General features: G+C 40.5%; 2 protein-coding genes across 6 annotated transcripts in view; both read left to right on the forward strand.

Annotated features, from left to right (window-relative positions):
- The window catches only part of LOC130838148 (uncharacterized), a 36,413-nt gene extending 30,547 nt beyond the window's left edge, over nt 1-5,866 (forward strand). The window contains exon 11 of the mRNA XM_057710902.1: nt 1-5,866. Coding sequence (XP_057566885.1) covers nt 1-1,337 — 1,337 coding nt within the window. The 3' untranslated portion in view covers nt 1,338-5,866.
- Nucleotides 5,548-13,663, forward strand: part of LOC130838431 (zinc finger protein 350-like) — a 21,904-nt gene continuing 13,788 nt past the window's right edge. For 2 of the 5 annotated variants that reach the window (XM_057711512.1, XM_057711517.1), the window contains exons 1-2: nt 5,998-7,222; nt 11,343-11,521. In XM_057711512.1, the coding sequence (XP_057567495.1) occupies nt 11,507-11,521 (15 nt within the window). In that variant the 5' untranslated portion in view covers nt 5,998-7,222; nt 11,343-11,506. Of the gene's footprint in view, nt 5,686-5,997; nt 7,223-8,891; nt 9,115-11,335; nt 11,522-13,663 lie in introns of those variants that run through there. The other 3 variants (XM_057711515.1, XM_057711516.1, XM_057711514.1) reach the window with 3 other exon arrangements.

Here is a 13,663-nt window from a genome sequence, read left to right on the forward strand (position 1 = left end):
AAATCTGGAAAGTTGATGATCACCTGTTGGAGCACTTACAAAGTGAGAGCATGGAGAAGAGACTAGAAAAATGGTACCAACAGAACCCATTGGAGAATTCTGTTCATCAGAGAAGAACTCATTTTCTGTTCAGGCAAAATCATGGTATGTTTGACTTACATAGGAAAAGTATGAAATCACACTTAAACTTGCTTTCTGAGAGCAGGAGCTATGAAATGAAGAGCCCTGCTAAGCTTACTGGAGATGGGAAATCCTGTCTCCATGCTGACAGTGAACAATTTAGTACTGAAATTAAATTCCCCGAAAGCCAAAGACTCATCACCTCTAAGTCCCAACTCATCAAGCATCAGAAGACTCAAAAAATAAAGAAATCTCATGTATGCGGTGAATGTGGGAAAGCTTTCATCAAGAAGTCTTGGCTCACTGATCACCAGAATCTTCATACAGGAGAGAAGCCCCACCGATGTAATCTATGTGGGAAAGCCTTCTTCAGAAAGTTCAAGCTCACTGAACACCAGAGAACGCATACAGGAGAGAAACCTTATGAATGCACTGAATGTGGCAAAGCCTTCCTCAAGAAATCAGGGCTCAACGTACATCAGAAAACCCATACCGGAGAGAAACCATTTATATGCAGTGAGTGTGGAAAGGGCTTCATCCAGAAGGGAAATCTCATGGTACATCAGCGAATTCACACAGGCGAGAAACCCTATATATGCAATGAATGTGGAAAAGGCTTCAGCCAAAAGACATGCCTCACAGCACACCAGAGATTTCACACAGGAACAACTCCCTTTGTATGTGGGGAATGTGGAAAAACGCTTTCCCAGAAGACAGGTCTCATTAAACATCAAAGGACTCACACAGGAGAGAAACCCTTTGAATGCAGCGATTGTGGGAAGGGCTTTATTGAGAAGCCACAGCTCATTATACATCAGAGAATCCATACAGGGGAGAAACCCTATAGATGCAGTGAATGTGGGAAATCCTTCAGAGGGAAGTCAGTCCTCAATAAACATCAGAAAACGCATTCAGTCAAGGTGGAAAATCCTCCCTCAGAGAATCACAGGTCCTCACAGAGTGGTGTTGTCCTTCAAGAGAAAAACCTGAATACAGTAACACTGCAGGTGCCTTCTGTGGCCCCTCAGACATCAGTCAGCATCAGTGGGCTCCTAGCAAATAGGAATGTAGTCATAGTGGGACAGCCTGTGGCCAGATGTGCACCCACAGGAGATAACAGAGGGTTTGCACAAGAGAGAACCCTTACAAATGCAGTTAATGTGGTTGTGCCTTCAGTGGTCAATTATATTTTATTTTATGTCACAGGAAACCTGTAGGAAAAAAACTCATTCTCTGAGGGAAAAGGTTGAGTGAAATTTCTAACTCATATGGTGGCTAAAAAATATACTCTGAGAGAAACCGTATAAATGCTGAGACTGGAAACACATGATATACTCATCCAATTAAATGTATGCATTGATATAGAGGCATAATCTGATATTAACCAAACACATACACATCAATTGCTCTATCCTGTCAATTAAATACATGAAGGAAGTCTGAGTTCACGTAAGTGGAGGAAATAAGGAGCTGAATTTTTTAAACATATAATTTGTACATGGAAGCCTTGCTATGAAGAAGAAATCACAAGAGGGCTAATATTGTATTGGTGGCATATGGGGCGTGTCTGTATCAATTCAGTTACCCCCAGCCAAGGTGAAGGATGAATTCAAAACTGGGATGTCATCCTTAAACCTTTAGAGGTTTATATTATGCAAAGGGACTTGGGAAACAACAGCCTTAGGTTGAGTCAGTTTGTTCATTTACAGAGTATTTGTCAAATACTTTTTGGTACTTGGTCCTGTTCTAGAAGCTGAGGATATTGTGATCAAAACAGAAAACCCACAGTCTCCTGCAGAGACCACTGACATAATAGGATTATCTTTAAGTGGTATCTCTACACTCAACCTAATTTAGCGAGAGGATGTATCTATAGTAAGTACAATGGATGTGGAGTAATTGGCTCAAGGGAATATGACAGTTTATTGTTGAAGGAGCATGTCATTTGGGGGATTGGAGAAGGACTTAATAATGGCATTTAAGCACCATGGAACACAAAAAGTTTTTTTAAAATTTATTTTATTGATATATAGTTGATTTACAATGTTGTGTTCATTTCTGCTATACAGCAAAGTGGTTCAGTTATACAGATATATACATTCTTTTTCATATTCGTATCCATTCTGGTTTATCACAGGATAATGAGTATAGTTCCCTGTGCTCCACAGGAGGATCTTGTTGTTTCAAATAAGTTTTTTTTGAAAGGCCTATTTATCTCCACAAGGAGATAATAAATTCCTTCATTTTAGCGGCTTTCCTTAAATTTTAATGTTTTAAAAAATGAATGTAAGATGAAAAACCAGTTCCTCAGTTGCACTAGCTACATTTCAAGTGCTCAACGGTCATGTGACTCATGGCAGTAGAACTGGACAGCACAGACAGCAAAATGGTGAGACAATGGGAAAATGCTCTACCATCATTTCCATTGTACCAGAAAGTTATATTGGAGAGTGCTGGTTTCCATGATTTTCTGTTTCCCAGCACAAAGGGGAAAAAAACAAAAAAACAAACCAAAATTCTTACCATCTGTAGATTTGGAAAGTGAATGAATAAACTAATGGGCTAATCAAAATGCAGTCTGTCAGTGAAGAGAATGACAGTTCTAAAGACCAAAAGTGACACCCTGAACAGTTTGAGATTAGAGACTTAACTGATTATAAAGGGACGAAGCAGAAAAGGAAAATGATTCCTAGAAAAAATAGAACAAAATGTGAAATGAGAGCCTTATTCTTTAAGAATGATGGAGTGTACAAGGGAGTGGGGGGAGGTGAGATCTTTTTGGAATGTCTTGGAGATGAATCCTGACATTTGTGAAGAGCCTAACACCTGTTGAGAATTGCCATTTAAAGATCCTGGCTCCTCTGTGACATGCTGAATTGAGACAGGTGTCTTCTGTCTCCCTCATTCCTTCCCACTGGACTCAAAGTGGGGTCTTTGCTTTCTCTTTTATCCAAAGTTCTTTCCCGTGATCCCACAAGGGCATAAGATCCCAGTTACAAACAGTGAGTCCTATGCATAGGAAGAGAAATGGAAATTTGTCATGCTGTGGCCAACTCAGAATTCAGTAGAAATCCCCAGTTTGGGTAATTTACTCCTCCAGAAACATTTTAAAGCACCATCACTGTGCAAATCACTGTTTTACACAGTGAGGAAACATCAGTGAATAAAATAGACAAAGAAACAGCCTTAATGGTGGACCGTACAATCTAGTGAAGGAGAGAGTGAATGGATTATAAAATGTCAGGAAGTGATAAATCCCACGGGGAGAAATGAAGTCTAATAATAGATAGTAATTTACAGTAATCTGTAGGTAGTAATGAGGGCGATTCCCCCTCCCCAAAGGAAGGCTTTTCTGGATATAATTTGAGCCAAAACCGAAGTACTGAGGGGAATCACCCTTCATAATATTTGTAACCAGAGAACATTCCAGGACTGTTCGTAATAATTGTCTATGACAAGCTTTCTGCCTCAGAGTCTCTGAGAAACTTAAAAGAATGCAGATTCCTGAGTCACACCCCACACCTCCTAAACCAGAACCTCTGGGGCTGGATTCCAGGACTCTGCATTTTTAACAAGGGCCTGATGCATACCTACTTTTGAACATATTTGTCCTAAATCCTGGGCTACCATCCCCATCACCACCCTCACATTATAATGGAATTGATTCAGGGCAAAGTGTCTCCAGCAAAAATCAGTCCTGAGGGCTCCAGTAACCAGACCCTGTGCTCCTCTCCACTTCCTGTCCTGTGACTCTCCACTTCCAGCCCAGGCAAGGTCAGGTGGGCTCACTCCTGGAACTGATGTGTCGGGGCCCTGGGATGGGCTGGCTGGGCTGCCCTGAGCTCTGAGGGCCGTGTGCTGAGCTCACCATTCAGAACTTGGCATCCCCAGGTGAAGGAGGCCCAGTGCATGCCTAAGCCTCCTGCCACACCCAGGATCCTTATGATTTCAATAAAGATCACCCTTCACCTTAAGTAGTGATTAGGAGTGAGTGATGAAGTCACACTGCCTGATTTGAGTTCTGTCGTGCCGGCCCTGAGCTGTGTGCCTCAGCAAGTTACTCAGCCCACCTACGTCTCAGTTTATCTTTAAAATAGAATCTGCCTCAGTAGGTTTGTTGTGAGAAGATGTAGTTAAATCAATGCCTGCCAAGTGCAATTAATAACAGTATTAGCATCCGTCCTAGTGAGGGAGGAATCCCTCTTTCCTCCTGTCTTCTGGGTCTCTCCTTCATTCTTCTTCATCTTTGACAATCACTTTTTAAGTAAAGCTTTCCCTTATCATCAAGGTGCCCCAATTTCTGGCACTCCGTAGAACTATATTCCTATCCTTGTAAGTCATTTGTAGACTTGCAGTTTTATTTTTCCTGGGTTTAGATATGTATTCCACATCAAGGTTGGATTGAAGTTGTTTGAATAGGTCACACAGTCATGTGATTCAAAACTTAAAACTATATAAAAAGGTGCATTTATGAGTCTCACTTTTACCCTGTTCTCAGTTCGTTTTCCCTTGACCTTCTGCCTCCCACAGGTAAGTTTTATTGACTCCCTCCAGTGTTTTTTTTTTGGCAGTACAAGCAAGTAGATATTATTTTTTGTCCCTTTTCTTTCCAAAAAGCTGGCCATTATGTACATTCTCTTGCACCTCTTGTTTTCACTGAACAGCACAGAACTTTGTAGGGAATTGAGGAAGAGAATACTGTATCCTGCAAGCCAAATTCAGTTATTCTTTTAATAGTCTGTTATTGAAACCTTCTGTTCAAGTTTTTGTTTTGAGCACTGGGGATACAAAAATATTACAGAGTTTCTCTCTGAGGAACTCATAGTACATTTTGGAGGGCAGTCAAGTTAGCATATTATGATGGTCTAGAAAGAAATAATCTTCAGTCATCCCTTGTATAGACATATTTTCTCTACTTTTCCTATTGGATGCCTTCTATACCACAATATAGTTGCAACTTTATATTTAATAACTATTATTGTTTTTGAGACTGACCTGGAAGGTGTCCCAGAATGCTGTCTGAAGAACTGACATCTAAGATGACTCATGAAAGAACAGCCATAGTAATTAATACTCTCTCATTGCTTCCCTGTGTGCCAAGGACTTCAGTAGAGGGAAAGTATTTGCAAATTCCTGGTAGCCAGTGAGACTTGTACATGCATTGGGAATGAGCAGAATAATGTAAGAATCAAGTGGAAGGCAGGGAGTAATGGAAGATTATAATGGAGAATCTGTTTGGTGTTTGCTCATATATAGCCTTAAAAGAATTCTCTTGAGATCTTGCTTTAGTCTGTAATCGGTATACTAATTCAGAGTTTCATGGAGGATATGATGGGAAAAAAGGAGGTGGCTGGAGAGGCACCTACTTCTAGGGACCGGTGCGGTGGCAAATTCAGTAGTAATTCAGATAAATAGACTAAAGTAATGAGGGCGAATACAGGGAGTGATTCAGGAGTTATTTTTGAGACAGAATTAACAGGAATTGGTGGCCAGTGTGACAATGACATATGTTTCGGCTTGATCTTCTGACCTTTTCACATCAACCTCCAGGAACCTATAATCCAGGTAACACATCTCCTTTCTTGATTTATTGTATAATAGTGACTGCTAGATGAGAAACAGAATAAGGGAAAGTTCAGTCTATAAGGGAGAAGGACTTCACATTTAGAGTTGTGTAGTTTGAGGAATTGCAAGACTGGAGCAGGCAGTATGTTTTGATGCTGTGTTAATAAAATCTTTGACTTCAGTGGGTGCTTAGTGAAGAGTCCATCTCCAAGCCCAAACCCCAAATATCAAAACTATAAGTTTTACTTAATCCATTCAAAATTTTGAAATGCATATATCTTTACTAATGTTTGCCATATGAGGATCGTATTATAAATACTGTTCTGGAGGTCAGTATTTTATCCTTTCTACGTCATTTAAAAAATGCTAGTAATTCTATAATTGGCTTTTTAATGGCTATAAACTGTTCTGTTGAAGGGATGTGTTTAATTTACCAAACTGTTCACCTGCTGATTGTACATATAACTTATTTCTAGTTTTTAAAAAGTTTACCAAAATTTCTGTGGTTAATATAAAGTTTTTAACAAAGATTCTTAGCATTGGAATTTCTATATCAACGAGAATGAAAAATTTTAATTGTATAGATAATTCGAATAAATTGCCCTCTAGAAAGAATGTATAGATAATATCCTCTGCTACCCCTCTGCCTGCATAATATAATGGCTAATATTCCTTAAGTGTGTTTATTTTACTTGGGAATGATGCCAAACAGTAATAATAGCATACCTCACCATTTAATTACTCTGAAATGCTCTTTGTTTTTTAATGAAATATTTGCATACATTTGAAGCCTCACCCCTTATCTCCTCCCAACTAGAGGCAGCCACATTCCCTGGCCGCTGTGGGCATCTATGTTCACAGAGCCCCGTTCTCAGCATCGGCCACGCCCCTTCAACAGGTCTCAGACCAGCCTTATTCATTCCCATCCCCCCTTTACCTCTTTCCCAAATTTCATCAGGACTCGAAGTCTCCGTGTTTTGTCCAGGATCTGACCGCCGCCTTTATACCGTGTTTCAACTCCTACAAACTTCGTTGGTCGTCCAGAGTTTCCCCCTAACGCTAGCTCCTCAGGTCTCTCTGCCGTACGGAACTGCACTTCCTGTAAGATGGCCGCCCCCATAGTGCGCCTCCATCCTGGCTCACTGGCGCCGCCATCTCTCCGGTTTGGCCCGAAAGACAGACTCTAGCTAGTGCCGCCACAGCCTGGGATAGGGTCCAGCCTCTAGAAACTTATTCAACACAGTGCTTCCGATCGACAACAAGGAGGGAAAGGGAAGGAGGTGTCCAAAAGTGATTTCAGTTCTTCCCGCTCTGAGCCGTAGCCTCCCTGATGACCGTTTCCTCTCCATTCGCTGAGATGGGCGTGGCCACGTTACGTCATAGTTCTGGTCTCGGGACCAGAACTCCAACATCCCAAAACGCTCTGAGGTCGGGTCGGACCAGAAGCGTCCCTAGCGACAGCGCGGGAGTGGGAGTCATTTTGGAAGTGAATTCAGTCTTTGGCAGCTGCCGGGAGCCTTGAGAATCTCAGCATCAGGTGGGTCGGGGTCTTCACGTGGGTCCGGAGTGAGGGGCCTGTGAGGCCAGTGAAAGGCTTTCTGGGGTATCTTTGGGTTTAGTCACTGGGGAGGCTTGGCTTTAGCAATAGGCCCTTTGGCGGCCAGTGTTATTAAATGTATGAAGAGAGGAACAACCGAGGCTCTAAGGGTTTGTGTCCATGTGCGTATTTTGAAACCTAGTCTTCCTAAAATTGTTCCCCTGGTGACTTTATAATTATCCTCTCTATCCAAAACTATTCTTTTTCTTGTCCCACTCCTGTTCACCTCAGGATTGAAGAGTATCAAAGAAAAGGGGGGGATTGAAATTGAGCAGGACTCTGAAGGGCCTTCCTGGGTACAAAAGCCCCACTGTGTCACCCCCTTTCTTGTTTGTGGGAAAAGGCTTTGGCCTCCTGGGCTTTCGCTGTATTCCAAAGAGCAGACTGATTAGGGAAGTGAGGGAATCAGAAACAGAGGAACAGCAAACAAGAAATGATAGTTCACAGAGTCCTAATTCCTCCTCAAGGGATGTGTACAACCATCTGATGCATACCTTTGAGTTGTTCTGCAGAAACTAAGACACCTGCCGGGGCGGAGGGTGGTGACTACTTGCTGAGCACAAGCATGTAGACCTCAGGCCGGTTGGAACCAGAAAGTTGATGATTTAAGATTCCTGAAACACTCTATTACCTCACCAACAACCAATCGGAAGAAGGTCATCCCTCACCTGCATCCCTCACCACAAATGTTGCCTTTAAAAACACTTCCCAGAAAGCCATCAGGGAGTTGAGGATTTTTGCTGGGCCCTGTAGTAAACGCTGGACTTTCTTTCACAACAACCCGGTGTCAGTAAATTGGCTTTGCTGCTCAGTGGGTGAGCTGACCTAAGTTTGGTTTGGTAACAGTTTCTACTTGGGAAGCTCAGTGATTAAGACCTGGAGCAGTAGATGTATATCAGTGAATTCGATGTCTCACCCAGGTTTTGGATTCACTGTGGGGCTCAATCATGGAGAAGCCTGGGGTGGGGGAAGGGTGCTAATGAATGGGGGTCTCTGGTTGATTTCACATTTAGTTTGGAGTCTATTTTTTTGTTGGTTTGTTTGTTTTGTAGGGAAGGCTAGTGTATGTGGAGGGGCATGAAGCTGGAGCTTTGGAGACCCAGGGTCTCTGGAGAGTAAGTGGATTGAGGTTCATATGGAGACTCCAGAGCACAGACTTGATGGTAGAGTCATTCAGCTGATCCAAATCCAGTTCACTCCTTCAAGTCCATACCTTCATCAAGGCACTAGTTAAAAACTTTTTGCCACTAAACACTCTTGTCATTATCTTCCCAACCAAAAAAGTAGTTAGATATAATCTAGTGATGTGTTATAAAGGATGTGTTTTATTTTTCATGCCTCCAAGTTTACTTCACAGTTTTCTTGGATGTTTCCTTTCAGGTTCTTGCTACACAAGTAAAAATATCTGTTACCCTAACACTGATCTCTGATGCAAACCATTGTGTATGTGTGTGTTTAATATTTTTGTGTTACCATTGCCTTTGGAATGACCTGTGTAACAGATATCATTTGGTTTTATCACTTCTTTTCTAATCATAAACATTTCCATAGTATAAAATGATTACAGATTTTTTTTTGATATTTATTTATTTATTTATTTATTTGGCAGTGCCAGGTCTTAGTTGCGGCAGCTGGGATCTTCGTTGCCACATGCAGGATCTTCTTTGTGGCATGTGGGATCTTAGTTGCAGCATGCAGGATCTAGTTCCCTGACCAGGAATGGAACCCAGGTCGCCTGCATTGGGATCTTGGTGTCTTAACAACTGAACCACAAGGGAAGTTCCCTAAAATGATTACAGATTTTCTTAATGGTTGCAGTAATGTCATGTTAGGTGAGTGAACCAGTGGCAAGGTTACTAGAGTCACATTAAATGTACATATACATTAATTTGGGTAGACTTGACATATATTTATACTTTTCTGCAACATGTTATGGTTCTCTGCTTATCCAGGTTCTCTCACCCACCCACAGGATTTGTTACCATTTACTACTGAGTAATTCAGAGTTTTCATTTATATTGCCTTTTTAGTTTGGAGGTTTTTCATGGTTTTTTTTCCCCTTCTTCTTCTGAATATGCAGGTTTTTCTTTCTATTTTGATTAATGTGTTGAGTTTCTCATTACTGTTGATTTCTAGTTTCATGGCATTGTGGTCAAGGATATTGATTTGATATTCTTTGATATTGACTTGTGAAACTTATGAAAATGTCTTTCTATGGCCTACTTTGCTCTGTAAAGCTTTATATTTTTATGTTTGCACATAGGTATATTCTGGAAAAGCAGGTGGCCCTTCTAGGGCAACAGGAGTGATTTTATAAAGTGAATGTGTGCAATGCCAAAAAGTCATCACGAAATCCTACCCATTCCTTATAGGAGGGACCTGAGAGCTCATGGACAGTCAGTCATGAAATTTGGATGTGGCCAAGGTGTTGCATTCATGTCCTTTTCCCCATGAATAGTCCTTAGTTTTATAGCTGTAGTTTTATAGTCCTAGGTAGTCCTATAAATAATTTTATACCTTTTCTCTTGTCCAGATCTCTAGTCCTGGAGTCTAGAGTAAAGTGATTCTAGGTTGGAGACTAAGGGAGATTACATATACCCAGAGGTCAAAGAACAGTTGCTGCAGGTGGTGGTGGGGATGTGGGTTTTGGGGTTTAGAAAAGCTACTAGGAAGTTATCTTACAAAAATTTGTGGCCAGAAGGAGTGGAAGAAAAATATGATGGTAATGTCGCTGAAGCAATGACCTTATTATATGAGTCTTTCTGACTCCTTGTCTCTCTTTGATTTGTTGCTTTGGAGTGAATGTTGGGACTTGCTCCTTTTCCATTTCTCTGTAAGTGGAAGAAGATTGCTGTCTCTCTCTCTCTTTCTCTCTCTCTCTGTGTATGCATTGAGTGTTCTAAGTGCTGTTTCAGAAGTCCAGTTTATGCACTGTGCTTATGTGATACCTGCTGGTGTGATATTATGGGTAGTAAACTTTTTTTTCAGGCAGTTTTACAGAGAACTAAACTTTTGGAGGTTGTCTGGTCAAGAAAGTAAAATAGTGCTTAAGGTGATGAGCTTTGGAGAGAAAAAATCTGGGTTTGAGTTCCAGCACTGCCTTTTAGAAAGTATGTGACTCTTGGGAATTCCTTGGTGGTCCAGTGGTTAGGACTCCCTGATTTCACTGTCGAGGGCTTGGGTTCGATCCCTCATTGGGGAACTAGATCCCACAAACAGTGTGGCACGGCCAAAATATGCGCCTCTGGACAAGACACTGTTTCTAGCTTTTAAGCCTTGACTTCCTTCTTTTAAACATGAATCAAGTGATTTGACACTTCTAGGTTGGTGGTGAGGATTAAATAAGAAAATGCTTAGCACGTTAATCTTCATAATGTTTGCACCACCTTGAGGTCTAGATGTGGTTTTCTAAACAAAAGGAAACTTTTAAGTATTGGGGTTTTATGTTAAGAGGACATCTATATTAATTTTCTATTGGTTCTGTGATAAATTAACATAAACTTAGTGGCTTAAACAACATAAATCTATTATCAGACTGTCATCTTACAGTTGTATAGGTCAGAAGTTCCACTTGGATCTTACAGGGCTAAACTCAGGGTCTCAGCAGGAGTGCTTCTTTCCTGAAGACTCTAGGGGGAGAATCTGTTTCTTTGTCTTTTCCAGCTTCTAGATGCTGCTGACACTCCTTGGCTCCTGGTTCCCTCTCCCCCCATCTCCAAGACCAACAATGGAGTGTAGAGTTCTTGTCACATAACATCTCTCTCTGGTCTCTTGTGCTTTCTTCCATGTATAAGGACCCTTGTGATTACATTGGACCTATCTGAATAATCCAGGAAGTCTCTCTATTTTTAGGTTATCTGATTAGCAACTGTAATTTCATTAGCAACCTCAATTCCCCTTTTCCATGTGATGTAACATATTCACAGGTTCTGGGGATTAGAATGTGGATATCTTTGTGGGGGCCATGATTCCACATACTACAGCACCTTTACCAACGCTGACAAGGTGTGTGGCCCAGGGGAATGTACCACTTAAAGTGAATTTGCTTTTGAGTCCTTAGAATCAAGTGAAGTAAGGCGAAGGAAGTTCCAGGACCAGGAAAGCATTACTTTTGGGCATACCATTAATTGGAGATGTGAGCTCTATGACCAGAATTTGAGTGACAATCTAGAAGAGTGAAAAAAGAAGAATCCCAGTTCCGGTATTTTCTAAGAACAGAAGAAAATGACCAAGGTCCAGGTGAGTTTTACATCTTTATTTATTCCCTCCTTTCTTTCCTGTTGTATTTATAGAGGCTTATAAAAATTGACTTGATTATTGGAAAATGACACACTGATAAGAGCCTAAATCCCAAGAAAAATAAATATCGACCATAATGTCAATGTCAAGGTAAGCTTGGAATGGTGGGAATGCAGGTCAGAAAATCTCAGAATTTTTAAAGTCAGAATATTAATAAAAACTGTAAGACCCTAAGGGTTATTTATGTTGAGCTATCAGATTATCACCAATAATTTTGGTAGCCAGTGCCAACAAGAGAAATGCAAAACATTACATGATTCATGTTTTTGTGCAGAGAAAGTAGATCATTTCCTCAGAAAAGTAAATATTTCCTGGCACTGAAATTTTAATACATTTCTTGATGACTTTTCCTACAGTGGGCAGTGGCCTCAATGGCAGCTTTCTGCTATATGCTAGAAGAGGTTCCCATTTCTCTGTTTCACGTGTGTGTGTTTATACTTTCTTATGGGGGCATAACGTACATAATGTGAATTTTTGCACAATTGTATACCTGTGTAACTACCATGCAGACCAAGCTAACCCATTTTTTGAGCCTATGGTTGTTTGTTATAGAGTTCCTTCAGTAGCCTTCTGCTATTCTGGCTTTTTTCAAATATAAAAATCTAGATTTATGGAGACAAATGGATGGTTTAAATGGCCCCTCAAGCCATTTTTGCTGAATTGGATTTTGAGTACAGACCTACCAGCAGAGTTTAAAAATCACGTTCTCTGCTAAAGATTTGGGATGAAGGGATCCATGATGTTGTCTTTGTCATTGCATCCCAGTCTTAGAACATGCAGTATTCTTCCCAAATCATTCACTGTCAGTTTTTATCTACCTCCTTGTACTAATTTCCTGTGGGTGCCGTAATACATTACCACAAACTGGGTGGCTGAAACAACAGGTGTGTATGCCTTCACAGTTCTGGAGCCCAGAAGTCTGAAATCAGGTTGTCATTGAGGCTGTGCTCCCTCCCAAGCTCAAGGAGAAATCTGTCCCTCGCCTCTTCCAGCTTCTGTGTGGCTGTCTGCATTTTGTGGCTTGTGGCCTCATCATTCTAGTCTTTGTCTCTGTCTTCACATTACCTCCCCCTCTTCTATTAGTCTATCTCCTTCTGTCTGTCTCTTGTAAGAAGAGGGCATACATATTTGTTGTCATTGGGTTTAGGGCCCACTCAGACTATCTGGGACTATCTTCTCATTTTAAGATCCTTAATTATTACATCTGCAAAGACCCTTTATCAAGCAAGGTATAATTCACAGGTTCTGGGGATTAGGAAGTGGACATATCTTTTAGGAGGCCGCCATCCAACCTGCTACCTTCCCTTTTTATCATCTTTAGTTGTTATTAAATGAGTAATATATGAATCAATTGTGAGATACACAGCAACAGTATGAAAATAGAGTGAAAAAAGAAAGTTGTCCTGTCAAACCCTTCTGTACTCATCACTTAGAGAAATTTATTAACATTTATATACACATAGATATACATACATTATATACACTTATGTATATACACAGACATGTTTTTCGTGAAAATATTTTTGCATTACTGAAATCATAATAAACACATTATTACTTGGTTTATTCTTATAGCAACCTGTCCTGGAGAGCTTCCCATTAAAGTACTTATGTGTCTGTTTCATTGCATTTAGGTTTGCATGGTATATCCTAGCATGTATATGCCTTAATTTATGTACTTTGTTTATATAAAAGTACTTTTTTTTTTTTTTTTTGGCCTGCGGTGCAGCATGTGGGATCTTAGTTCCCTGCAGTGGAAGTGTGGAGTCTTAACCACTGGACTGCCAGGGAAGTCCCTAAAGGTTCATTTTAATGGTTCACAGTTCTTTTTTTACTATTATAAACAAGCCATAAAATTTCTTCAAAATACACCGTCTGGATATGTGTGAAAGTTTTTTAGGTTAGATTCCTAAAAGGGAAATCTATGAGTCATGAGTCAGGTGGTACCTGGACTTAAATTTTTCATGATTGCTACAAAATTGCCCTTTTTAAAAGTCTTCAGCACTTCCTCTCAAGAATTTATGAAAGTCTCTGTTTTTCCCACATTCTTGCTATTATTTAATATTGTATCAGTTTTTAAAT

This window comes from Hippopotamus amphibius, chromosome 16, assembly GCF_030028045.1.
Source record: "Hippopotamus amphibius kiboko isolate mHipAmp2 chromosome 16, mHipAmp2.hap2, whole genome shotgun sequence".
NCBI classification, from domain to species: Eukaryota; Metazoa; Chordata; class Mammalia; order Artiodactyla; family Hippopotamidae; genus Hippopotamus; species Hippopotamus amphibius.